The 24516-nt window shown below is 47.3% G+C and overlaps 12 protein-coding genes across 12 annotated transcripts; 9 read left to right on the top strand and 3 right to left on the bottom strand.

Moving 5' to 3' along the window:
• Positions 1–1236: 1236 nt before the first annotated feature.
• On the top strand, positions 1237–3043 carry N7455_003876 (uncharacterized protein; the record flags this gene model as incomplete). Its single annotated transcript, XM_040962097.1, has 5 exons — positions 1237–1422; positions 1478–1622; positions 1705–1882; positions 1938–2374; positions 2430–3043. The coding sequence occupies 5 exons, from the start codon at positions 1237–1239 to the stop codon at positions 3041–3043; spliced, it is 1560 nt and encodes a 519-aa protein (XP_040807463.1).
• A 263-nt stretch (positions 3044–3306) lies between these two features.
• Positions 3307–3852, top strand: N7455_003877 (uncharacterized protein; the record flags this gene model as incomplete). The annotated part of the gene is made up of 3 exons (XM_040962091.2): positions 3307–3434; positions 3491–3563; positions 3622–3852. The coding sequence occupies 3 exons, from the start codon at positions 3307–3309 to the stop codon at positions 3850–3852; spliced, it is 432 nt and encodes a 143-aa protein (XP_040807454.2).
• Positions 3853–4107: 255 nt separating this feature from the next.
• Positions 4108–4539, bottom strand: N7455_003878 (uncharacterized protein; the record flags this gene model as incomplete). Its single annotated transcript, XM_040962100.1, has 1 exon — positions 4108–4539. One exon carries the CDS (start codon positions 4537–4539, stop codon positions 4108–4110), a length of 432 nt encoding a protein of 143 aa, XP_040807472.1.
• A 529-nt stretch (positions 4540–5068) lies between these two features.
• Positions 5069–6645, bottom strand: N7455_003879 (uncharacterized protein; the record flags this gene model as incomplete). The annotated part of the gene is made up of 2 exons (XM_040962085.2): positions 5069–6179; positions 6245–6645. The coding sequence occupies 2 exons, from the start codon at positions 6643–6645 to the stop codon at positions 5069–5071; spliced, it is 1512 nt and encodes a 503-aa protein (XP_040807457.2).
• Positions 6646–7446: 801 nt separating this feature from the next.
• Positions 7447–8532, top strand: N7455_003880 (uncharacterized protein; the record flags this gene model as incomplete). Its single annotated transcript, XM_040962101.2, has 1 exon — positions 7447–8532. One exon carries the CDS (start codon positions 7447–7449, stop codon positions 8530–8532), a length of 1086 nt encoding a protein of 361 aa, XP_040807455.2.
• A 1279-nt stretch (positions 8533–9811) lies between these two features.
• On the top strand, positions 9812–10332 carry N7455_003881 (uncharacterized protein; the record flags this gene model as incomplete). Its single annotated transcript, XM_040962089.2, has 2 exons — positions 9812–10173; positions 10227–10332. The coding sequence occupies 2 exons, from the start codon at positions 9812–9814 to the stop codon at positions 10330–10332; spliced, it is 468 nt and encodes a 155-aa protein (XP_040807451.2).
• Positions 10333–10970: 638 nt separating this feature from the next.
• Positions 10971–12124, top strand: N7455_003882 (uncharacterized protein; the record flags this gene model as incomplete). The annotated part of the gene is made up of 2 exons (XM_040962098.2): positions 10971–11737; positions 11791–12124. The coding sequence occupies 2 exons, from the start codon at positions 10971–10973 to the stop codon at positions 12122–12124; spliced, it is 1101 nt and encodes a 366-aa protein (XP_040807456.2).
• A 905-nt stretch (positions 12125–13029) lies between these two features.
• N7455_003883 (uncharacterized protein) lies at positions 13030–16827 on the top strand (the record flags this gene model as incomplete). The annotated part of the gene is made up of 5 exons (XM_065604612.1): positions 13030–13114; positions 13184–13963; positions 14023–14821; positions 14876–15027; positions 15080–16827. Coding segments are annotated over 5 exons (3564 nt in total), but the record flags the coding sequence as incomplete, so codon positions are not given.
• A 402-nt stretch (positions 16828–17229) lies between these two features.
• On the bottom strand, positions 17230–19124 carry N7455_003884 (alpha/beta hydrolase; the record flags this gene model as incomplete). The annotated part of the gene is made up of 6 exons (XM_065604613.1): positions 17230–17403; positions 17467–18124; positions 18198–18306; positions 18368–18624; positions 18684–18725; positions 18784–19124. The coding sequence occupies 6 exons, from the start codon at positions 19122–19124 to the stop codon at positions 17230–17232; spliced, it is 1581 nt and encodes a 526-aa protein (XP_065462164.1).
• An 899-nt stretch (positions 19125–20023) lies between these two features.
• N7455_003885 (uncharacterized protein) lies at positions 20024–20227 on the top strand (the record flags this gene model as incomplete). The annotated part of the gene is made up of 1 exon (XM_065604614.1): positions 20024–20227. The coding sequence occupies one exon, from the start codon at positions 20024–20026 to the stop codon at positions 20225–20227; it is 204 nt and encodes a 67-aa protein (XP_065462165.1).
• A 698-nt stretch (positions 20228–20925) lies between these two features.
• N7455_003886 (ankyrin repeat domain-containing protein) lies at positions 20926–21573 on the top strand (the record flags this gene model as incomplete). The annotated part of the gene is made up of 1 exon (XM_040962090.2): positions 20926–21573. The coding sequence occupies one exon, from the start codon at positions 20926–20928 to the stop codon at positions 21571–21573; it is 648 nt and encodes a 215-aa protein (XP_040807466.2).
• A 573-nt stretch (positions 21574–22146) lies between these two features.
• Positions 22147–23805, top strand: N7455_003887 (hydantoinase/dihydropyrimidinase family protein; the record flags this gene model as incomplete). Its single annotated transcript, XM_040962106.2, has 2 exons — positions 22147–22179; positions 22312–23805. 2 exons carry the CDS (start codon positions 22147–22149, stop codon positions 23803–23805), a joined length of 1527 nt encoding a protein of 508 aa, XP_040807459.2.
• Between the last annotated feature and the right edge of the window lie 711 nt (positions 23806–24516).

A 24516-nucleotide genomic window follows, 5' to 3' on the forward strand; every position in this document is an offset into this window, starting at 1 on the left:
TACCCGAAAAGGGAGGTTTGTCCCATGGCACCTATACCGCTGTGTAGCTCCGGGTACCTAGTTATTTTCTTTCATCTCCCAATCTTCTCGTGAAGATATGCCGGTCTGAGAACGCAACACGCATCGCCTTTATGGCCTCAACCTTCTATGCAGGCTAGTCAACATATCCCTTATGATCAAATAAAGCTTTGACTATATTTGCCGACACGCTTCTCGGCTGCCTTCCCAGCCCCACCTGGATTTGGCGCTGCGTTATATTTCTTGTCTGGCTGGAGGTTGTCCGGCCTACTCATGGAACAAATATGCGGGGTATTCTCTAGATTCTCACACATCTACTGAGCGAGTTGCTCACTAAGAGACCCAGTCTGTCGTGGAATTGAGACATGCAAATCCAAGGGGGAAAGACTAGAAGTGCTTTGTTGTTAAATTTCATCGAGTTAGTTTAGAGTTTGTGTGATGCTTTTTTGTCGTACACCACGAGGCTTTTGATCTTCCAAGGATCCTAGCAGCTTTTCCCAAGTCGGCTAGATGAGTCAAGCCACCGAATGAGCATCCCAAGCCGTGCGCGAAATCCGTGATGGTCTTGATGATACTGCGGCTCATGAATAACCACATTCCCCACCAATAGACTGTCGTGAACTTGCAGAGGCCGGATATAAATCTCTTCTATTGCTGCGGAAATGAGAGATAGGTATGTCTAAACAAGGTCGGAGCGGATAGTCCCGGAGAAAGGTCCGGAGAAGCGCCTGGATAAAGCCTCGGAGAAAGGCCGGGACCAAAGCCCGGAGAAAGGTCCATCATTGCTCTGTTGGGGAAAACATACACCCCGCATGACCACCCGCGGTGGTTGTTAGTGCTTTCCGTAGCAGGCTGGGTTCTGACTGGATGCCCGTCAACAAGCTCACCTTGGCACAGACCAACTACCGGTCACTCATAGATCGTCCGGCCTAATTTTGGAAATCATTGGATCATGGCCCTTCAATGGCCAAGCTTCCCCGCATTTCTTGGCTGTTGGAACGTAGTCGCCAAGACTGGGGTAAACAACGAAAGCTGAAATCATTCCACCAATCTATGGAGGTTAGCCGACACGATGTAACTAGGTATATAGCATATATAACGTACCTTTTCGTCGACTTGCTTGTGCCGATCTTCTGAGACCCTATATATACAGGAACATCTCTCGAGCTTGGTCTATTCGAAGTAGCCAAAGGCTGTGTATTACTTATAGTTCTAGCTATGAACCGCGGTTCAATTGGAAAAGACGATGTCGAGATTGTCGATCAGTCTTCTCATGTCGAACACATTACCAAACCCTCTCTGGTCACCCAGGTTGGAGACTTCCGTGTCGTTGGTTTAACTGCCGATGATGCAGATTTCTATAATAACTATTCGGAGGAGAAACGGAAAAAGGTCTTTCATAAGGTGAAAATGCTTAATAATATTCTCACATATAATATCTGGCTAACTCTTTATACAGGTCGATAAGCGTTTAATCCCCATGCTCGCAGTGCTGTACCTGATGTGCCACATCGATCGTGCGAACATCGGCAATGCTAAAATCGAAGGCATGGTCCAAGATCTCAATATGACGGGATTGCAATATAATACTGTTCTTTCCATATGTGAGTTTATTTCCTGCGGCACACACCCAGACAGCTTAATATTTCTTGGCTGTAAGCGCAAGGTGTACTGACTCGTACATAGTCTTTATTCCCTACGTCCTGTTCGAAGTTCCCAGCAACATCGTTCTCAAGAAGTTCAAGCGCCCTTCAATGTACCTTGGCCTTCTTGTCTTGAGCTGGGGTATTATCATGACATGCACAGGCCTGGTTAAAAATTTTGCTGGTCTGATGACCACTCGAGTCCTACTCGGTGTTTTTGAGTGAGTGACATTAATCAACCACATTTCGTTTTCACCCTAATGTTTTTCTTTATAGGGCTGGATTCTTCCCTGGCGCTATCTACCTTTGCTCCTACTGGTACATGCCTAAGGAATTAGCGCTTCGTATCTCATACTTCTACTGCGCCAGTGCGCTCTCCGGCGCGTTCTCCGGCCTATTGGCTGCCGCTATTGCCAAGATGGACGGTACTGCTGGACTTGAGGGATGGCGGTGGATCTTCATCCTTGAAGGCCTTGCTAGTGTGGCACTAGGTATTGCCTGTTTCTTCCTCCTCATCGACACCCCGGCTTTATCCAAGCGCTGGTTATCCCCTGAAGAAATTCGCTATCTTGAACTTTCAATGTTCATCAAGCAAGGAGGAACTAGTACCGGTGAGGCGGGCTTCAAGTGGAGAGATCTCAAAGTGGTCCTGTTGAACTGGAGGATATACGTGCAAGGCTACCTTTTGTTTTGCCAGTCTGCCTTGTCTTATGGTAACAGCCCTTCGAATCCTATACGACACATTGTGCTAATATAGTCTGCATCCAGGTACCAAGTTCACCCTCCCGACCATCACCAAAGCCATGGGCTTCAGCTCCACGAATGCCCAGCTCACCTCTGCCCCTCCATATATTGCCGGCGCGATATCTGCTATCGTGTTTGCGCGGTTCTCCGATCGCTTCTATTGGCGAATGCCATTTGTGTGCATCCCCATGATAATCGTCGTAGTGGCTTATTCTATCATTATGTCTCTTAATGGAGCCCTCGAAGAAAAGAAAGGAGTGGCCTACTTTGCAGTCGTCTTGTCTGTCATCGGTATTTACCCTATCCAGCCCGGAGCTGCGTCTTGGAATGCAAACAACATTGCCCCAGCGTCCCGCCGGGCTATGGGTATTGCATTGGTGAACTGTGTCGGCAATATTGGTGGCATATTGGGCAGCTTCATGTATATTGAGAAAGAGAGCCCGAAGTACACAACTGGATTCGGCCTCAGTTTGGCACTCGGTGGGGTTGGATTCTTTGTTGCTTTGTTCCTCGAATGGACTTACAAGCTGGGCAATGCGAAGAAGGAAAGGATTGCTGATGACGCGAGGGTTAACTACACCGAGGAACAGTTGTTCGATATGGGAGACAAGTCGCCGCTGTTCAAATATGTTTTGTAAATATTCTGTGAGAATGAATTTATGATGATGCTTTTGATATTACGATAGACTCCTGACGTCTTCAGTCCCAGACATAACCTCCTCACGTGCCATATCATATCAGATGGGTTTGTTTGTCGATTTCACTTTCCTGTTTGGGTTCCTTCCGTTTTAGTTCTGCTTCCCCATCTCCCACATTTGAGCCATCATATCAGCACTTTACCTTTCTTGATATCAACTCACTTCAAGATCCCACTCAGAAACACATTCACCCCACCACCACCATGACCAAAAATACACCAACAACCCCTGCCGAGTCTCAGCCGACTGAGGCTGCCCCCGGGAGTCCCTACTATGGGGTGTATGGTCACTACTGGAAGTCAAACAGGGACGTACCACCCACCAAATGGCTGTAAGCATCGCTTTGAATCGGACTGTTGAATATGGCTGACTGATAGAATCAATCAGCCAGGAGAATAAGAAGCTCTGCGCTTGTGATGAGCACCAGCCAAGCCAATGGCCGATGGAACACGCGATCATTGTGAGTGGAAGCACCCAAATCTTCCATTCAAGCCGATACTAATCCTTGTTGTCCTTAGACAATTCCTCCCTGCGTCTACAAGTGTCCCTACTGCCCGAAGTTCGATAACCTCGAGACTACCACCCCCAAGGTAGTGAAACTCCGTGCTCATATCAAACGTGATCATCTGGTGAGACTATCAGTCGTGGACGGCTTGCGGTATACTGATATCTATCGGAAGAAAAAGCCGCATGACTTCCTTGGGCTCTCTGTTACCCCGGGCAGAGTGACGAAGCCACGCACGCCGTAAGTTACACTTGTTCAACTCAAACTCCCTACTTCTAATCTCATTGATTTTTTTTAGTAAGCCATGAAGATGATAAGCTTCGGTGGGCTATGTGTCATTCATTTCCTGGATTCTTGATTTTCAACATACAATTCTCCATACCAAGAAAAGGCTTTGTACACAGAACCAAACTTCGAGATCAGAATTTACTTTTGCTTTTCCCCTCCAGCTTTCTCTTCTATTCTCTTCAACCTTAGGTTCTCGAGGCAAAGATGTACCTTAGGTTCTCGAGGCAAAGATGTAAACCTGACCTACAATCCCCTCCTCGGCGTCGTGAGCTTGCAACGAAAGCATCCCGTCGACAACTTGCCATATCACGTCATTCATCATAACCTCGCTGGTACCCTCTTCGTACCAGTTGGACATATCCTCTTCTTGATCAAAGAAGTCCTCATACTCGCTTCCGAAAAGAGCCAGAGCAGCCTTGTTGGCCTCCTCGAGGGTGTCAAATCTGTGCTGCCTTTGGCTATCACCATCTTCAGACTCCACCTCATCGTCCTCTGAGTCTATCTCCTCAAACGCGGATAGATCTTCGGCTTTACTGTGGATGACATGGAAGACGTATTTCACGTTGGAATCGCGCGAGGGACTGTGCTCGGCCGCGTTGACTCTGTCTAGCAGATTTTGTGGGGGCTCTGGGACTGAGCGCATCTTTGCGGATTGGCTGGGTAGTTGAATTGGGTGATTTGGCTGGCTTTTGCTGGAGACGAGTGGAAATTGAGTCTCTTAGAGAGTTGGCGTGGAACGTGGCGTTTGTTTATATCGATGAAAAAGAGGGGCAAAAGTTCGCGTTTGAGTTTGGGTCCCCACTCAGTTTAATATCCACCCCTCTTGTCGCTCAACGGTGGAATTCGCGTGCAAGACTTGTCCAATACTCTACCAGGAACCGAAATTCTGCTTCTTTTTCATGTTGCAAAGCTGTCATCAAGGCCGGGCTTTATATTCCCACAGTCTTCCTGCTTGAGAAATTTTGGATGGATAGGCCTTCATGTTAGGGTTGGCTTTGTTCTCTGATAAAACTTCCGCCGTGCTCTTTGGAGTTGGAGCAAATTCGAGTGCATCACATGGAATGATTAATTTCTTTTTGACTAGACACTCGATTTATATAACAGATAATCCTTTCCGAGCAGGCAACCGCCAGGGAACTCTGCGATGAGATCGACAGAAGCTCTGAACCCATTTAGACTTGGACTTTAGTGATGTGTGATTTTGATTCATCGATCACCTCACCAACCTCAGTGTCATGCTCAGCATTCAAGACACGAATTCGCTTTTCCGGTCCAATAAAAATCATGAAAATACTATAAGCATAAACTGCTCCCATAAAGATGCATATGACTTTGCCATAGTTAAAGCGCTTGACAATGGTACCGTCTGCCCGTGTCACCGGTGGGAGTGGGTAACGCTCGCCAAGGGTTGATTCAATCGTGGATGAGGCAGCTGAAGCAAGGTTTCCCATCTGATATGCTGTTCCAAGGACAAAAGTCTGGAAGGAACTAGGCGAAAGCTCCATAATGTAAATGGGTATCACACTCCAAGCTCCTTGGACACAGAATTGCACAAAGAAAGCTGCTGCAATTACGCCCTTTGATTGCACCATAGTATAAGGGTACAAAAGAGCCCCTCCAATAATGCAAACAATGATCATACTGAGTCGTCGACCAAGAAATTGTGAACAGTATCCCACAGTTGTTCCTCCGGTGATTGCACCTAGATTAGCAACAATCTGGGTTACTGTAATTGCATCTGCTGAAAAGTTCAATTTGTTGCTCAACATCGTAGGATATAAGTCTTGGGTGCCGTGTGCCATGAAGTTAAGTCCGGATGTTAGGAGAATGAGATAGACCAGTAACAGCCAGTGCCGCTTTAGAGCAACTCGTCCCTCTGCAAGGAATGTCTGAGCCAGACTTCCTTGCTCTTCGCGAATCGCTTGCCGGGCCTGAAATGCCTTTGTTTCTGGAAGGCAGAAGCGGAAGGCAATGATGAGAATTGGTGGACATGCACCAAACCAAAATAGGGGTCTCCAACCATGCTTTGTAGTGTTGACCAATGCCCGTGCAAATGCTGTAGCCAGAAGATAACCAAACGCGTATCCTTGCTGCATTAAGCCTGACACTAGACCACGCGCTTCCTCGGGGCAGTCTTCGAGGGCTGTAACAGCTGCAATTCCGTATAGTCCGCCCATGGCAATTCCAAATAAAGAACGAACTGCAAGGAACTGTCCATATGTCTGAGTAAACCCCGTAGCAAGTTCCAGGATGACGAAAATAGTATTTGCCACGATAAAGGGCCTGGGGCAATAATGAGTGGATGGTTCAAATTCAACTGTCTAGTCCTGTCAAGACCTAAGACCTACCACTTTCGTCCATAGCGATCTGCCGCAATTCCAAATACTATCGAGCCAAACGGTCGCAGTAGAAGCACCAAAGTAATCCCCCATGTGATATCCGTGGTTGATTTGTTGAATGTCTCGGCCAAATCAGAGACTGTGAGGGATACAGTGAAGAAATCAAACGAGTCCCATGACCATCCGGCAAAGGAGACCGCCAAAAAAGCCCATTGCTGGGCGTTCAGCATGGCCAGTAAGGTAAACGGATTTTTGATGTTTTCCATAGGAGGTTTGAGGGAAGTGACTCTTGTGACTGCATAATTTCGAATTGACGGGCGCTTGTCCAGGGCATTTTCATGATGTTGATAGGCGTAGCTTTTGATCGGTTGCCGTTCGTCTGGCTGCCGAGGGCTGGAATCGAAACTCATTTGGATGATTATCAGAATAAAGATACGCACACAACTTCTTTTCTCGAGAAACTGACAAATACTTCTATCCCTAAACTAAAAACAAGCCGCTTTCTCACTGTTTTATACCTGAGCATACTACCTATACACTATTGCCCCAGAGATAACGATATGTACGAAACATAGAGCCAAACAGCTCATTGGCCGATGATTTCTCCGCATTCTCGCTTTGGGTATTGGGTTTTCCCCAAAGGTCACTATCTATGTGTCTCCAAACCGATCATGGGCAGTAAAAATGTGGGGAATATAACAATAATAACAATGATATATCAATATCAAGAATCGGAGTAATGACAATATGACCACTGATGTTAATAACAACAAGAAGGATAGTTTTATCAAACTATGTTGTAGATGTATGTTTCTCGAGGATCCTTGGATTAGCACTTGCCGATATCTCGGCAAGTCAATGAAGTATCCGATAGCCCTTGAGATTAGATTATCGCGGTAATTCCGACGTTGAGATAACTTGATAGTCGATGTAGATAAGCCACTCAAAATACCCCAAATTACCCCTCCCTTCAGCGGGTGGGTGAGCTTTGATACACGGTGTTGGTTGGGGTAAATATGTCGCTGCATGGCCCTGCACATATGGAGTGCGGAGGTTTCATTTCCAGCTTTGAATAGAACAGCCTCACACTGTTCATACTTCTTGATTTACAATTTCATGTTATTGCCAAATTGCATCGTTGATTACGATCATTTGTCCACGTCTCTCTGGAACCTTGTCCAAGTCGTTGAATCAGCGCCCATACTTCTGCGATGGGTTCCAACAATGCCGAATCTCCACGACTATTGACCATTGCTGCTTGCCAACTTGGTCCGGTCCATCTTGCAGACTCACGTGAAGATGTCTTGAAGCGCATGCTTACTCTTTTGGATCATGCTGCGAAGGAAGGTGCAAAACTCGCCGTTTTCCCCGAGCTAGCCTTCACCACATTCTTCCCTAGATACGTAATCGATGGGGAAGACCTGAGCCAATACTTCGATATTGAGGACCCAAGCAAGGGCGGAATTGAGCAATCTCCAAATGTCAAGCCTCTTTTCGACCATGCTCACTCTCTTGGCATCGACGTTTACGTAGGCTATGCGGAACGGAGTGTGCAAAAAGACGGCTCTCACATCGACTACAACTCTAGCGTGTACTACTCGGCCCAAACAAACAAGGTTGTTGGAAAATACCGCAAAGTGCATCTTCCGGGAACTGTCGAGCCACGCACTGCGCCAGGTGCATTTCAACAGCTGGAAAAGCGCTACTTCCGCAACGGAGACCTCGGGTTTCCGGCATTCCGAGCCCCGGGGCTTGTCGATGGTGTTCTAAAGAAGTCTAGCAGTACTGACGATACCGTGACGACTGCTGGAAAAGGCGATCCGATCATTGGTATGCTGATTTGCAACGATCGACGATGGCCCGAAGCATGGCGAGTATATGGTCTCCAAGGAATGGAGATCATGTGTTGTGGTTACAATACTACTGCATTTGCCACAACTTCCGAGGGGTATATGGTGGATCTGAGTCCAGAGGCGGCCGAGGAAGAAGTTTTGTTGCATCATAGGCTTTCTTGTCAGGGAAATAGTTATATGAACGGCTGCTTCAGTATTAATGTGGCGAAAACGGGCGCCGAGGATGGACACCCGCTGGTTGGTGGAACGATGATCGTGCATCCTCTTGGCCATATTATTAAGGAAGCAGAGACAAAGGCAGACGATGTTGTTGTCGCCACAATTGACTTGGCTGATTGTCGTCGTCCTAAGACTACCGTGTTTGCTTTCGAAAAGCATCGGAGACCTGAGCATTACCATTCAATCTTGGAGCGTGCTGGTGTCATTGAGCCAGAATTGCTTTGAAATTATGACAAAGTTAGGTTGGGGTCGGCGCTGAGATTAGTGCCATGAATGAGCCTCAGAAATATATATTTCCACTTCGTTGTGCTAGAAAGAGAGCTTCTCTCTCTTCTTCGCTATTTCACCCTTCCATATCTCTTTTTATTATCAATCCATTCGCATCGATCCTTATGCTTCAGCTTGCACAGTACAAACGCCATGCGAGCCGTTCAAACCCCTTGGTCAAGTATTCCAATAAAGCAATTATCTTTCGCGCGGCTGCCGCACTGACTCTTTCAGCTCAAATAAGGAAGATTTTCATTGGGCCGTCATCGTCCACACGAAACGCTTTTTATCTTGGCATGTGCGCACACCACACACACTCGACCTTAGATACTGACATATCATAGCCCCATGTCTGCGCCGAAAGATACACTTACGCTAAACCCCAACCAATCATTTCATCACCTCAAGCGGTCGCATGAGATGCAATGTGCCTATTTCAGCCAGTATATTGACTCGTTCTGATTTAGTAATGGTGGTCATGTGTGGGCATAATACCAAATTCACGGTGCTTTGGACCAAGATTCTGAGGCTGACAAAGGCTATACGAGCCGTTTCAACGTACCGCAATCTCTTGACTAGAAATCTAGACCGGATATCCATTCATCAATCCTATCGAGTCATGCAGAAAGCATTTGAAACAAGGCAGAAGGTAGTTCAAGCAGATGACAAGTATCCCACAAATAGCCTCAAATAGTCGACAATAAGGGCGATCTGCGAGAACACATTTCTTAGCCCTTCCAGGTTAGTTTGTTACAACTCTCTACTCAATCAAGCAGCTCACATTGCACCAAGCACCTCGACGTAGTGCTCTCCCGACATAATCAAATGAGGACCTATCACTAGAAGTGAAATTTAGGCACACCACCGCTAAATTTATACCGGGAAGGTGGGGCCTGTTTGTGTGATAAAGCCGCGCGCGAATGATTGCCTACAAGGCTTGTTTCAGTTTAACAAGCGTTAAACTGTAACTTGGGGTTTTCCAGGGTGGTTCATGCAAAACACAGTTGGGCAGCTTACAAATGTTTACTTAGAGGAATAGAAGTATCAAACAAAAGCATCAGCAGGGAATTTGGGTGAAAACAAAACCCCCACGAATCCTGCACTTCAGCCTACAAGCTCAATAGTGCGTACATCCCCTCACCTAATTTGATTATACAGTTACTTCTTGCTTACTTGCACTTCTAGTTTATAGATATAGCTCCTCGATCTCTCGTGCTTTATTCGCCTTATTTTTAGAATGGTGCGACTCATTCGGACACAAGTTGAAAATGATATGCGGGCCATTTCTCATGCGAGTCTTGTGGTGCACACTCTAGGACAAGCTGGTCCCACCACAAGCGACAACCATTGGTCTATCTATCTTATTCTGGCGGACAACTCTGGTTCAGTTCGCGTGAACATGGCCGCTGAATATGGAGACACCACTGGGCATCTCGTTTGGACGGGTCATTCATACGCACTTACGACATCTGCTTTGAAAAACTGGGACTTTGTGACTACACCGGGCACAACGGTAGCCTCCATTGCGATGCTTATTTACGCCAATGGTCGAGATAAATACCAAATGTCTGGTGGAGGATCTGGGTGTCGGTATTGGGTGTACGTATGATATGGCACACCCGTCTCAGCTTAATTTTAACGTCCCCCGATAGGTATACCATCACGTACGACTTGGGCCGGGTTGGATGTATCGCGGAAATTGTTATTCGATATTATGGCCTCACCTCCAGTTCCAATATCATCGTAATGGCGGTTTGAAGGCCCTTAACTGGGTCGAAGGGACATTTAATGCGTGATAATTTATCATAGGATATTTGATAAGCTCTCTGAGACTTATGCTTGTTGCCGGTTGGATGCTTGCTTGCTTGCTTCTTCTCGATTCGCTCTTGTAGATACCATCCAGAACGTGGAGTATCTTCACTTCATTGATAGGTATTGAAGGATGCTCTAGGGTCTGACTAAGTGGATCGAGTAAGATAGAAATTACACAACTACCAACCACTGAAGAAAGGCTCAGTAGACCTACAAGTTAGCAAAACAGCATATGAAGATAGGTAGCATCTGCCAAATGAGATAAGAATCTGTGTTGCTTCGAAATTGGCGGTGATTCGCGGCATAAAGGAAGCTTGGCTTAGGTAATGTGAAGCCGGTTCCTTGGAAGGTTCCAAGGTTCCTGCCTAGGTGGGCACGTGAGCACCTGGGCAACCAAGGTTCCAAGGAACCAACCTTGGTTATGTAATACCCCAGATGGGGCGTAGGTAGATCCATCCATGGATGGATGCCCACACGATAGAGACCTTACCCACTAGACGCGGCCCGAGTCACAGAAGTCCCCCTTTCAGCCAGAAATCCCACTTGGAGCCTTATACGATCGTTTCATCCTTCTTTTATGATAAATGGACCCCACTACCTTGTCGGACCGTGAATTGATAAGTCTTTGCTTACAAGCCGCCCCTGATCGAATTGTTGGCGGGCGCCAAGGAGGCAATCTTGTCGTCAAGACTTCAAATGATACTGTTATCAAATTTGGAGTAGGAGTCACTGAAGATGAAGCCAATAATCAGCGGAAGGCCTACGAACTTCTTGATCATGATATAGTCCACGTCCCGCGTTTCTATCGTTTCTTCACTGACGAACTTGGACGTGGCTATATCCTGATGGAATACGTTGAAGGCCACGTGATAGACCCTCTTCACGAACCTCATCTGATAACCAAAATAGCACAAGTGCTCGATTATTTTAGCACTCTCACTGCAAATCGTGTGGGAAGTCTGGGCGGCGGGCTATCTCGAGGACTTCTCTGGCCTGATGGCGAAGACTTGGACTTCGATGATAAAGGTCAGATGGAATCATGGTTTAATAGCAAATTATTTCCAGGCGAGGGAAATGTTTCATTCCGTGATTGCGACCTAGTGCTTTGTCATTTGGATATTGCACCAAGGAATATTATTTGGCAACCAGATGGTAGAATTTGTCTGGTAGACTGGGCTTCTGCAGGCTTTTATCCCAGGATATTTGAATTTTGGGCCCAATGGAATATCGAAGGGATGGAAGGGCCATTCAACTCTCAGCTCCTGCAGTCAATGAAGCCGCTTTCACCTCATGAAAGCGTTCAGCAGTCGCAGATATGCCGGGTGTGGTATAATACCCAAAAGTACTATTTGTCAGTGTTTCCCCCTCGTTATCTGCCATTATTCTTCGTTAACAATTCGATAGTCCTAGCACAACTGTGGAAGACCTGACACCCCAGGATGAGAAAAGGACAGTCCCGGGCCCCCCGGTGCCCCCTTTGCCTTTGCCGGATGGCAACTACGGCAATGTCAGAGATGCCGATATTGTCAACGTTCACTCCCCCAAATTCGATAGTTGTTCCTCGAAAACCATGACAATCGTCTCAGTTGTGCATTCCCTGCAAAACTTCGTTCACCAACGCCCATTTCTTTCTCTCACCGTTTTCATTGGAAGTGTGGCAACATTTGCACCTTCGATTTGGCGTCGATTGGCAAATGGAGCAGGCAACTTTAAGCAGTCCTTCAATGGCGTTTATTGATATTTGATCAATACGCCATCTTCAACCCAAAGCTGATATCATCTCTCCTGGAGTTAAACATATTTCTTAACCCAAACATATAATAATCATGACTTTTCTCCGTGGCCCCATTTGGATAAATTGTATAAGTATTGGACATATGCAATCCTAGTTACTTGAATTCAGCAATGGTCTTATTATCAAGTGTTCATGTCCACTTACCGTTTAAAACTCAAGTCTTATGTTGCGGTTGATATTATTAATTTATTATGTATTATTAACCTGGGAACATTACAGCTGTCGTTAAAAACTACCTACACATAGGTACATGAGGGGGTAATAAGGTCCATCTTTAGGTATTGGAGTATATACTTGGAATCCCGCAACTACGCCGACATACATAATGTGAAAGCAAAATGCGCTAAAACTTGCACGGATGCGTAAACTTAATTGGATTAGTTCGCTAACCTTTTAGGGAACACCGCGGCCTGTCCTGATCTCTATGTGGCTATCACCCTGTAGATCTATGGGTGGTAGCAATCCTGTCTCAGCCGCACCGGTCTAGCTTGTACACGTGTGCATATGCCCAAGTGGAAGGCGGCGCTTAGATAGCCCCGCTATCCGGATTGACATTGTAATTCTCACGCATACCCTTCCGCAAGTACAGAACTCCTTTGCCTTAACACAATAGGCACACGAGTTTTGATTGTTGATTCCGTGTTGCTGCCACTACTGTCGCAGTTGCTGCTTTCCCTCTTGAGCCATTATTTCGAGGGCTTAAACGACATGTAGGTATCCTACTACAATCCAACAGCAAACACTGATATTTATACCCGAAGATACCGATGATGGCTTCCACTGGCCCGCTGACATCCCTATCGAACGACTGCTACGCCGTTGGATAGATCTGCGCTATACGAACTTAGTACGTTGCCGCACAGGCCTTCCTCGACGAGAAGCACCAGGGTCCGCAGTTTTTGGCCCCCAGTGACAACAACGATTGTACACTGGGTAAGATTTGACAGCATAATATCGTTATCGCTGTTTTACCCAACGGAGAATATGGCATAACCAGCGCAGCATGTGTTGTAAGAGACATGTTAAATAGCTTCCCCAATGTTAGAATCAGGCTCATGGTCGGCATTGGGGGCGGCGTGCCAACAAGGCATGATATGCGTCTGGGTGACATTGTGGTCAGCTCACCCGGCCATGGAAAGGGTGGCGTGCTCCAATATGACTTTGGAAAAAAGATCCAAGGGCAAGTCTTCCAAGAAACAGGGTCCTTAAACCAGCCTCCACAGCTTCTGTCAACAGCGGTTAGTGGTCTAGCTACCCAATATGAGTTAGAGGGTCACCAACTTGAAGAGGCTATTGGCGATGTTCTCAGCAAGTACCCAAGGCCACGGAAGAAATACCAGCACCCAGAGGCAAGCAGTGACATGTTGTATTTGAGTGGGGTTATTCACCCTATCGATGATGAAGGTTGCTGTGGAGCGGTTTGCGGTGACGATCCCTCAAAGTTGATAACAACGCGGCCCAAGCGCACGAAAGATGATGACAACCCGATAGTGCACTATGGGTTGATAGCATCTGCAAGCCGGTTGATGAAGGACGCCACAGTTCGTGATCGACTTGCAGCAGAAAAAGACGTTTTGTGCTTTGAAATGGAGGCCGCTGGGTTGATGAACCACTTTCCTTGTTTGGTCATCCGGGGTATATGTGACTACTCGGATAGCCAGAAAAACAAGGAGTGGCAAGGGTATGCCGCGATGGCGACAGTTGCATACGCGAAATATATTCTCTGTCGAATTCCCCCGAGGAAGATTGAGAACGAGAAAAGAATTGCAGAGATTTTGTCCAGTAGGTGACATATATGTAGGATCATCCAGCTGAGATACTAATAAGACTAGTAATGACAGACGTCAAAGAAAAGGTTGAAGACGTTCACATATTTGCCCGTAATCAAAAACAGCAAGCTATCCTTGATTGGCTCACGCCGGTTGACTATGCCCCCCAACACAACGACTTCATCAGTAGGCGGCAACCAGGGACCGGAAAATGGTTTTTCGGGTGTGAGAAATTCCAAGAGTGGCTTAAAAATGACAAACAGACACTATTTTGTCCTGGGATCCCTGGAGCAGGCAAGACAATGATGTCAGCCACAGTGATCGCCCACCTCTACCAAGTGTTCCCAACCACTGACGTTGGCATCGGATATATTTACTGCAACTTACAGCGTCAAACTGTACAAAAGGCTGAAGATTTGCTTCTTAGCCTGTTGAAGCAGCTAGCTCAGAGGCAGGCGCTTTTACCCACAAACGTGAAGGATCTTCACGAGAGGCATCAGAAAGATCGAACAAGACCAACGGTTGATGAGATTTCAAGAACCCTTAATGCTGTTTCCACCACGTTTTCGAGGGTTTTCTTCGCCATTGACGCACTTGACGAGTGCGAGGCACCCGACCACAGCCGAACAACATTCCTCAAGGAGATATTCAAGCTTCTAGCCAACTCAAGAGTCAACATCTTGATCACTTCAAGGAAAGTGGGTGAGATATGTATGCATTTCTCCGAAAGTGATAGTCTGCCAGTTTCTGCCAACGACGGAGATGTCGAAGCATACCTGGGTTCACGAATGTGTGATTTGGATACCGAAATCCTCGACGATGAGATTCGACAGAACATCAAGTCTGATGTGCTAAAAGCAATTGATGGGATGTATGTGACCCGTATATACCACAGCAAAATATTATATGCTAATGCTGAATTTAGGTTTCTGCTTGCAAAGCTGCACATGGATACGCTCGCAACTCAAACAACAAAAGGGGATGTGAAAAAGGCCCTGCAGAAACTCGACAAGGGAGAGAAGGGACTGCCCAAAACATACGAACAGGCCGTGGAGAGAATCAACGGGCAACCGGATGGTTCTCGAAAACTCGCATGGCGCATTCTGGGATAGATTGTCCACTCAAAAAGGCCACTATCCAGAAGAGCTTCAGCATGCACTTGCCATCCGGCAATCTACCTCAGACTTAGACAAAGACTTTTGTCCATCTCCTAGAATCTTACAGTCGGTGTGTGCTGGACTAGTCACGATCGATAAAGAAGGGGATGTTGTCCGCCTAGACCATTACACGATCCAAGAATTCTTCTTGGAGAAGAAGAACGACTTGCTCCCAAATGCTATATCTGATGTCACAGAGGATTGTGCTCGGTATTTACTGTTTGACGTATTCGAAGGCGCTATCTACTCAACACGAAGCGCATTCGAAAAAGGGCGGGAGAGTTATAAGCTCTATCGTTACGCCGCAATATATTGGGGACATCATGCTCGCGAGGCGTCGATTTTATACGAAGACTCAGTGAAGTTTCTGCGGTCCCAAGCGAGAGTCGAGACAGTGACCCGGCTCCTACTATCCTCAACGCGAGCGGGCATGAGATATAGGAAACATCATCGAGGGAATATTACAGCAATGCATCTAGCGGTACGCTTCCTTCTCGGTGGTGGGGATCCCAATCTAAAAGACAATTCCGGTGAGACAGCGTTATCTTGGGCTGCCACGAAAGGGCACGAAGATGTCGTAAGATTACTACTCGATCAAGATGGAGTAGACTCAGAATCCAGAGATTTCCGGGGACGGACAGCCCTGTTCCACGCGGCGGAAAATGGACACCAGGCGATTGTGAAGATACTACTCAGTAAAGAGGCGACGAATTCAGGTTCCGCAGACAACTCCGGACGGACTCCGCTATTCTTCGCAGGAGATTGTGCGCGTGGGGAAGTTGCGAATCTGCCAGCCAGCATTAGTCAGGATAATAACGGCCAGACTGCTCTGTCGCGGGCGGCAGACGGTGGGCACGAAGGCATTGTGAAGCTGCTGGTCGGCGCTAGTGATGTTGACATCCAACATCGGGCCGGCTGGACCGCTCTGTCGCGGGCGGCAGAAAGGGGATATAAAGACATTGTAAAGCTGCTGATCGGTAGTAGTAATCCTGACCTCCAGGATGAGAACGGCCGGACCGCTCTATCGTGGGCGGCACAATTTGGATACGAAGGCATTATAGAGCTGCTAGTCGGCACCAGTAATCCTGACCTCCAGGATGAGAACGGCCGGACCGCCCTCTCGTTTGCAGTGCAACAAGGGCACTGGGGCGTGGTCAACCTGATTCCCGGGGCTATTAAACTGGATGTTAACGTCAAAAATAACGACGATCGGGATGTGCTATCTTTAACGGAAGAAAATGGGTACGAAGGAGTTTTCGAGCTGTTGCTGCGAGGGATTAGCAATTTTGACGCCAAGAACAATAACGGAGGCACTGTGCTATCGTGGGTGGCTGAAAATGGCTACAAAGGTGTTGTGGAGCTGCTGCTGCTCTGCACTGGCAATTCCGAGGGCAAAGACAATACCGGGTTAACCGCGTTGTCGTGGGCAACAAGCATTGGAAAGGAGCATGCTCGGCTTCTTCTCAAAACGCGGAAAGCGGATGTTGACGCCCAGGATAAAGACGGGTGGACTGCACTGTCGCGGGCGGTACAAGGGGGCCACGCAGGCATTGCGAGGCTGCTGGTCGGCCCTAGTGATGTTAACGTCCAAGATAAGGACGGGCGGACGGCACTGTCGTGGGCGGCACAAGGGGGGCACACGGAAGTTGCCATGATTCTTCTTTCCGGAAGCACAGCAATACCACCCTTGAGCCCGGCAAAGAAGCAGCATTTTAATTGAACATGATTGGTAATGGAATGTTTAACAACTGAAAAAGAAAAAGGGTTGAAAAGATCTTTCAAACTCAACAAGACAATTATTTTCAAAATGCCCTACACCTAGTGACCGTTCCGTTCCATGATCTTATTAATCATGGCAACAGCTCACATCTCGTTAAACGGACACACGAGCTATTATCCCTACTGCTCCGTTCATATCCTTTATCCAATAAAAATGTCGATCACACCAACGGCGTCAAATATACACGAGGAGTCGCAGGGCGGTCTGCTTCGTCGATTCAGCAACGCTGCTAGCAAACAAAGAGAACTGTGGGTACAAAGAATAGCAACGAAGTTTGATAATATCATTGGTTTGTTGGCTGCCTTCAGCCAGGCCACCTAGACCTCGAATATGTGCTACACATTATTTTCCAGCGGCGTTGCTAAGCTCTTCCAGGACAGCTGTCAGCCCATCATCTCCTGAGAACGGCACTGCGTCAACTTCACAAATCGTGTTGGGTTCGGGCAGAGTACCGTCACTAAAGTACGCCATTATCGCCTTGATAGTACACAAAGAGCCTTGTGAAGTTATTGTGTGCTGAAACCTCCCAGTTAGAGAATCACGATAGAACTAAGTCACGTAATGGGACGTTAAACTTACTCCGTAACCTTCCTGTTCAAGCACCACGCTTCCCTCAAAACCCTCACTCATCTTCTTGGCTGAGACGAGCGGTGTGTTGGGGTCATTTTGGGTGCTTACCAGTAGAACTGGGCTCTCAGTCTTGATCCTAAAGTCTCCAGTATACTGCTCCTTTGCCGGCATTCCCCAGCGCGCACATTGCAGCGCGCTAAAGTCGACAACGTCGCCACCAATCTTGCTCAGCTTCGCCCGCGCGTGGACACCGGGGAGCGCATCCTCAAGAGTCTCCAGAGGACTCTGGTTGTCGCTACACTTGATCCCTAGGCCAGCCTCAGCGCCTGGGGTTGCCGGCAGGGGGGCCACGAGGTCAGTAAGAATGCCTGTGATGTTTCCCGAAAACATGACGTCGAGCTTCTCAGCTAGCCTGGGCCACGTTGCGGGGTAGTAGAGGGCATTGTATATTGTCCCCTTGATGGCTGCATAGTCGACGATGTATCCATGGCCATCCACTGAGACGGGGATAGGCTCGGACTTCAGCGCCTCCATCGCCGCATAAATGTCTTCTTCAAGCTCTTCGGCTGTACGATTGCCAGCGATAGCGCAGATATCCTTTTTATCGACGCATTGGGAGCAGAACCCGGAAAAAGCGCTATCTGCATCCGCGACCTGGTTCACATTACTATCAGAAAATATATATTAGCCCGAATTCTGTACAATTATCGTCTCCAGGACGGAATGAGAAGCCGGCGTACATATGATAGTATTCTTGCGCATCCATGACACCATCCAGGAGAACCTTGTCAATCTTGTCCGGGAACATAGCAATTAGCGTCGATCCGAGAACCGTTCCGTACGACTGGCCTAAGGAATTGATGAGTCCAAAGAGCCTATGATAAATCCTTTGCAAGTGAATGGGACTTACCCCACAATCTCAGTTTTCCGTCTTCCTCAAGAGCATCAACCACGTTCATTATGTCCCTAGCTGTGAATGCCGTCCCGACAAGTGCACCAGTCTCGTTCTGTGCGTGAGTGCAAGCGTCTGCTTTGTTCTTAACCTCGGCCCAGACCTCTCCAAGAGAAACATCAGAGGCATTTGTAGCAACAGGGGCCCTCAAGTTCGATCTCATTCGTTCCTCTTTATCTGTGTAACAGGAGAACGGGAGTGTGTTGCCAGTTCCTCTGTAATGCGGTCATTAGCTCTATTCTAATCGTCCAAGATTTAATCGTTCTATGCTCACCGCGGTACCACATTGACGATATCGTATGAGCCTCCGACAAATCTATCCCAGTCTAGGTGAGCTTCCGTCGAAACAATGCCATACGATAGATTTCACATACACACTCAAAACAGACCCCATCAAGGACATCTCAGCGATACCACTGGCTCCTGGTCCGCCAAAATTGAAAAACACGCTTCCCTTCGAGGGTTGATTTGGCGCAGGAGCCCTTAAGATCTGAAGGTCGAGTGTTTTACCGGAGTCAGGCTCGGTGTAATCCAGGGGAACAGCCAAACTACCACATTCTAGCTCCGTTGTACCGTTCACGCCGAGGTCGCCACAGGATTCCCACTGAATCTTGCCATAGTTCCGAGTGTCATGAAGAGAAGCTCTTGAGTCTGATGGTGCGGCGGCAGCGCAGGCCACAAAACCAAGGAAATACGAAAACATTAATTTCCACATTCTCATAGCAACGCACAGATTATAGTAACGAAGAAAAAGAGAAATTTGCCGAGAAAGTGCTGATGGAATTGGAATTGAGATATGCGGAGCGGTCTTTAAATAACATTCAAGTAAGCCAAGAGACATACAGTGAACACTGGCGCTGCGCCTCGTCTATGATGCAAATTGCATATGGAAATACCATGCAAAATCCTATTTTGCTTCAACTTCCTGGTAGTTATTCCGCTGCAACCAGCGTGATATCTACTTCTGATTGGTTAGCCTGTACGGTCCCACCAATGTCACGTGGTAGCTTTTCGACACGCCGCCTGGAAAGTTTATAAGCAGCGCAACAATATTCCCTTTTCAGCCGTGGGGCACAATGCATTCAAGTTGTTGCCAAGCCTGGCGCAGTCGCGGCGATGAAATTTTGCCACTGTAACTACTGCTTTGACTGGTTGCTCCCGTTATTTATGCGCTGTGGTAATAATTGAGCGCTGCAAACTTCCTTATTAATTGAGTATGACGTTTTAACATCTTGGGTCTTTCTGGTTACTAACAATAGAGATCCAAGTATAGTAGCTGTCGAGCATTAAAGTACGAATGATATAAAAAGCGATATATATCGAGTACTAGAGCTCTTCAAAATAAAATTTCACGCGCTCAAAAATCAATAATAATCCTTCCGATATCCAAGAACAATACATTCCGATTTTAGTTTGAGACTCGAGTTCGATCTTTTGACCAATCATATTTAGATTCAACTTACCAGGGCTGGGTTAGTACTAGCTAGATGGCTATCGTATTTGCAATGACTAACTTGACACTCAGAACGTTTACTCTTCAATCACTGCCCAAACCACTGGTAATCGCACTCCGTACCTAGGTATCAGTCATCAACTAAATCTCCGGCATTCAAAATGTGCTTCGGGTCCAGCAAAGACTCCGACCCTTACTGGTGGGGATATATCGACGATGGCCAGGGGTGGACCGCTCGCCGCAAGTCAGAATACATGAAAACTCCAGAATATAATTCTCAGCTTCGTCGCCAGTTACGCCAGGAGAAAAAGGATCGCAAACGTTGTCCGGTGCCACAAAGCGCATATCGAAGCAGAAACTACTAGTCGGCCATACACTCGTGTATTACAGCTAGATGGACTGGGGGTGCCAAGCTTCCTCTAGGCGACTCTGCATATTATGTCTTTTAAAAAGGATCAATACATTGTCGTGAAGGGAAAAGATAGAATTGAATTGGCTCCCAGTGGAAGCTTCCAGCAACTACTTTGTAGAGTTCAACTATGTCCAGAGAGGCTATTACTTTCCATTCTTGAATCAAAACCTGCCCCTCACAATATCATCAGCAATGTCTTCTGCTTCTTCTTTTTTTCTGGCATTAGATTCTCGGGGCATGAGAGTCTGTAAACATTTACGTATAGACGGACAATTGACGATCCGATCGTAGTTGGCCAGTTCAAGACTCTGGATCTTGATGTGTTCTCTCAAAATCAAATTCCCAAGGGTCGGTCGGTGACAGAGCGGGTTCATCTAATCCACATACTAAAATGAGGATGATCAAGTGACAGTTGACTATCAAGGGTGCGTTTTTATTGGAGAGTCGCGAAGAATACTTTGTGTTGATAGGTTTGTAGTGTGGCTGGAGACCATACGTAAACCTCTATTTAATGTTTTTGATTTTCATGCTGAACTTGAAATTATCAACGTGAACGATAAAATTGCCCGAGCGCCTGTTCTTATAGCTGCTGCACGTCGATGCAGTGGTGTAATCCAGCTGTTACTCGAAAACGGTGCCGATATTGAGACAATGGATAAATTCGGTCGAAGGGCCCTACACCTGGCCGCAGGAAACAGGATGGTCACTGTCGTTAGGCACCTCCTCGATCAAAATGCCGACATCGATGCAGAGGATAACTTGGGTAGAACACCGCTGACCTGGGCCGTCCGGGCTATCCGAGAAAGACGTGATGGTATTCCCTGGGCTGTCCGTGAAAGACGTGATGATATTGTTAAATTGCTGCTTGCGAGAGGCGCTGATCGCCGGCAAATTAACCCGGAGTGGGCATCGCTACAGGGGGCTGCTGAAGAGAGGCGCGCTGCGTTTAGCAAGCTCTTAAGTTGGATAATCGATCAAGGGGATGAGGTAGTTTGTGACGCGCTGCTCAGCATGGGGGCGAATGCAAATTTGAAGGAGAGCTCGGAGCTTGTACCGCTGAGTGATGTCAAAGAAGAACACAAGGCTCTCATAGAGGTCTTGGGCTTGACCGCTCAGCATGGAGCAAAGAGTGTTTTCATGCTACTTGCGGAGACGGCCGAAAAGAATGGCCAAGACGTGTTTGTCATAGATCGGCTGATCGGGCTGTTGGAAATTGAAGGGCGGGCGATTATGGAGAAACTCGTACCTGAAAGTTATATTCAACACAGAGGGCGGAACCGGAAGTTGAGTTGGTCCTGAATGACATGATTACCTGATGTTGTTCCATCGCTTCCAAGGTTCGCTAGGTGTTTCTGCATTCAATGGAAGGACCTCAATTTCACATCTCTCGACTTCACTCAGTCATCATATGAATATCATACATCTTTCCATCACTCTCTGGTTTCACAATGTCTGTATCAGCTGGGTGCATGCGCTTATCGGAAAGAAGAGGTTATCTTTCTCCGCATTTTGACAATAATCTCCGCTAGCCTCGGTGCCAGGACATCCCGGGAATATCCAAATAGACTGATCTAATGCCCATGGCTACAGGTGGGCTTCAAAGCCTGGTTAGTTCCCCTCTTCAAGAGGCAAATGAGGGGGCAATAAGATCCACTTCGTTGGGAATTGGGGTAGATACTTTTGGAGTCCCACCACTACCCCGAGCGAGATACAGTACATGCAAGAAAAGGTACTAAGAATTCCATGTATGCGTATATGGATGTTTAAGTATCCTGTAAATTCCAAGACTCGATCATGTACGGCGCAGGAACCAAAATCCTATCTATTTGATCGGACTATCTATCTGCCATTATTCAACCACTCACCTCCATCATGCTGGATACGATTATCAAAAACGGCCTAATTGTGAGTTAAACTATCTTCTTCCTGTTTATCCTCCTTGGTTGCCATTCCTACTATTTTTTGCACGATTATGCATCAATCCTCACACGGGAATTAGATACGATCAGAGCATTGATTGTTAACGGTATTGGCTAGGCCACGGAAAGCGGGGTGCTTCCAGCAGGTCAAAGCATTGGAATTTCCGATGGGAAGATATCTGCCATTGGATATGAGATCCCCGAAGGGCCTGAGACCAAAGTAATAGATGCCGAGGGAGCATATATCACCCCCGGAGGCGTAGACTCGCATGTCCATCTCGCGCAAAGGAATGCGCCAACTGGAGATAACTGGGAGACAGGGACACGCAGCGCTGTTGCTGGAGGAACCACAACTGTTCTTGCATTCGCATCACAGACAAAGGAGATGGAATCTCTGTTCCCGGTTCTCGAAGACTACCACAACAAATCTCGAGAACAGTGCTATTGCGATTATGGGTTCCACTTCATCCTTACGAAGCCGAGTGAAAAGATCCTCAACGAAGAACTTCCCGTTATTGCAAAGCAAGAAGGGATTACAAGTGTCAAATTGTACATGACCTACGAATTGTACAAGTTGTCTGACCGCCAACTGCTTGAAACAATGCTGGCTTGTCAGTCACTGGGATTGACCACGATGATCCATGCCGAGAATAGCGACATCATAGAATTTTTGATCCAGGGCTTGGAAAGAAACGGACACACAGATCCTTTCTTCCATGCCATCGCAGGCCCCAAGATTGCAGAGGATGAGGCCTCGTATCGTGCTATTAGACTTGCGGAGCTGGTGGGCGCGCCAGTCCTACTTGTTCATGTCTCTTCTGACGGAGCAATGAAGCATATAAGAGATGCACAGACAAGGCTCCTACCTATCCACGCTGAAACATGTCCTCATTACCTCTTCCTCTTGTCTGAAAGGCTAAGGGCACACGAGCATGACGCCTTTCACGGTGCAAAAGGTGTATGCTCCCCTCCTCTTCGCCACCATGTGGAGGATCTTGGGGCTCTTTGGAATGGGATTGCAAATGATACATTCACAGTTTTCTCTTCAGATCATGCCCCAACTAAGTACGATCACCCTCAGGGAAAGAAGGCTGGTATCATAAATGGCATTCCAAAGTTCAGTAAAATTCCCAAGGGTATTCCTGGAATTGAAACCCGATTGTCACTTTTGTTCAGCGAGTCAGAAGGCTGTCTCCCCACAAGCCAAGCGAGATTAAGCCTCGAGCGATTTGTGCAACTCACATCCGGCAATCCTGCAAGGCTGTATGGGTTGACGTCGAAGGGTGCAATTATGCCAGGGTTAGATGCAGATCTGGTGATTTGGCATCCGCAAAACCAAGGAGAAAGAATTATCTCTCAGGATAATCTTCACCATGATGTTGACTACACCCCTTTCGAAGGAATGCGGGTGAGGAATTGGCCCCGATTTACAATCCTGCGCGGTGAGGTCGTTTGGAACGCAGATGAGAATCGTGTCACGGGCGTCAAGGGATTTGGCAAATATCTCAAACGGGATAATGGTCGTGTTTTGGTTGGAAAGCTGGGTCGGCAACCAGCCGGTATGATTGAAGGGGAGCGTGATCTATGGCGCCCTAAGACTGTTGTTCAATGATTAGAATGGTTAGAATGGCTTACCTAGACATCTGTTGACTACTATAACATTTAATTGTTGAACTGATCAAGTCCCTCAGTTACCGATGTATTTCAAGTCCACCAGTTGGGTTTCCATACCCCCTGACCAGCCCTGGAGAACCCGATCCCGCCCGGGTCTGGAGATAAGGTGTCAGCTGACTCACTGCTTATCTCCCGCGTCCCCGCCTGCGGCCTGGCCCCCCCGGGGGTAACAAACATTGTTATCAGTTCCCGTTAACTCCTTTGTGAACTTGCCCAAACGCGCCAGCCTCTAGAACTATGCAGTCACAATTGAGAGAAGAAAGCGCACAATCAACTGTAAAGTGCTCATTCCTGTTACAATATGCGGCCACGAGTTGAAGTTGCGCCATGTAAATTTTGTCGCAGACGGTTTTCCCGGAGAGAGCATTTACTCCGTCATGAGCGGACTCGTATGTGGTCCTCACTCCACTCATATCTCGAGCCTGATTTGGCTGATATAGTCTAGATACACTTGAAAAGCCCTTCCCTTGCCGCTGTAGCAAAAGGTTTGCCAGACGGTAAGAAAACGCTGCCCCTTTTGGTTCGCAGAGATTGAAATAACAAATGACAGTGACCTTCTATCTCGGCACCTTAGAATCAAGAATGACCCTTCTTACCACGGCGAGGTTGAGTTATCCGATGTCTCTGTGAATGGCAATACTTCGCATCT

The sequence above is a fragment of the Penicillium solitum genome (assembly GCF_028829755.1).
Source record: "Penicillium solitum strain IBT 25940 chromosome Unknown utg000002l_segment0_segment0, whole genome shotgun sequence".
Taxonomy (NCBI): domain Eukaryota; kingdom Fungi; phylum Ascomycota; class Eurotiomycetes; order Eurotiales; family Aspergillaceae; genus Penicillium; species Penicillium solitum.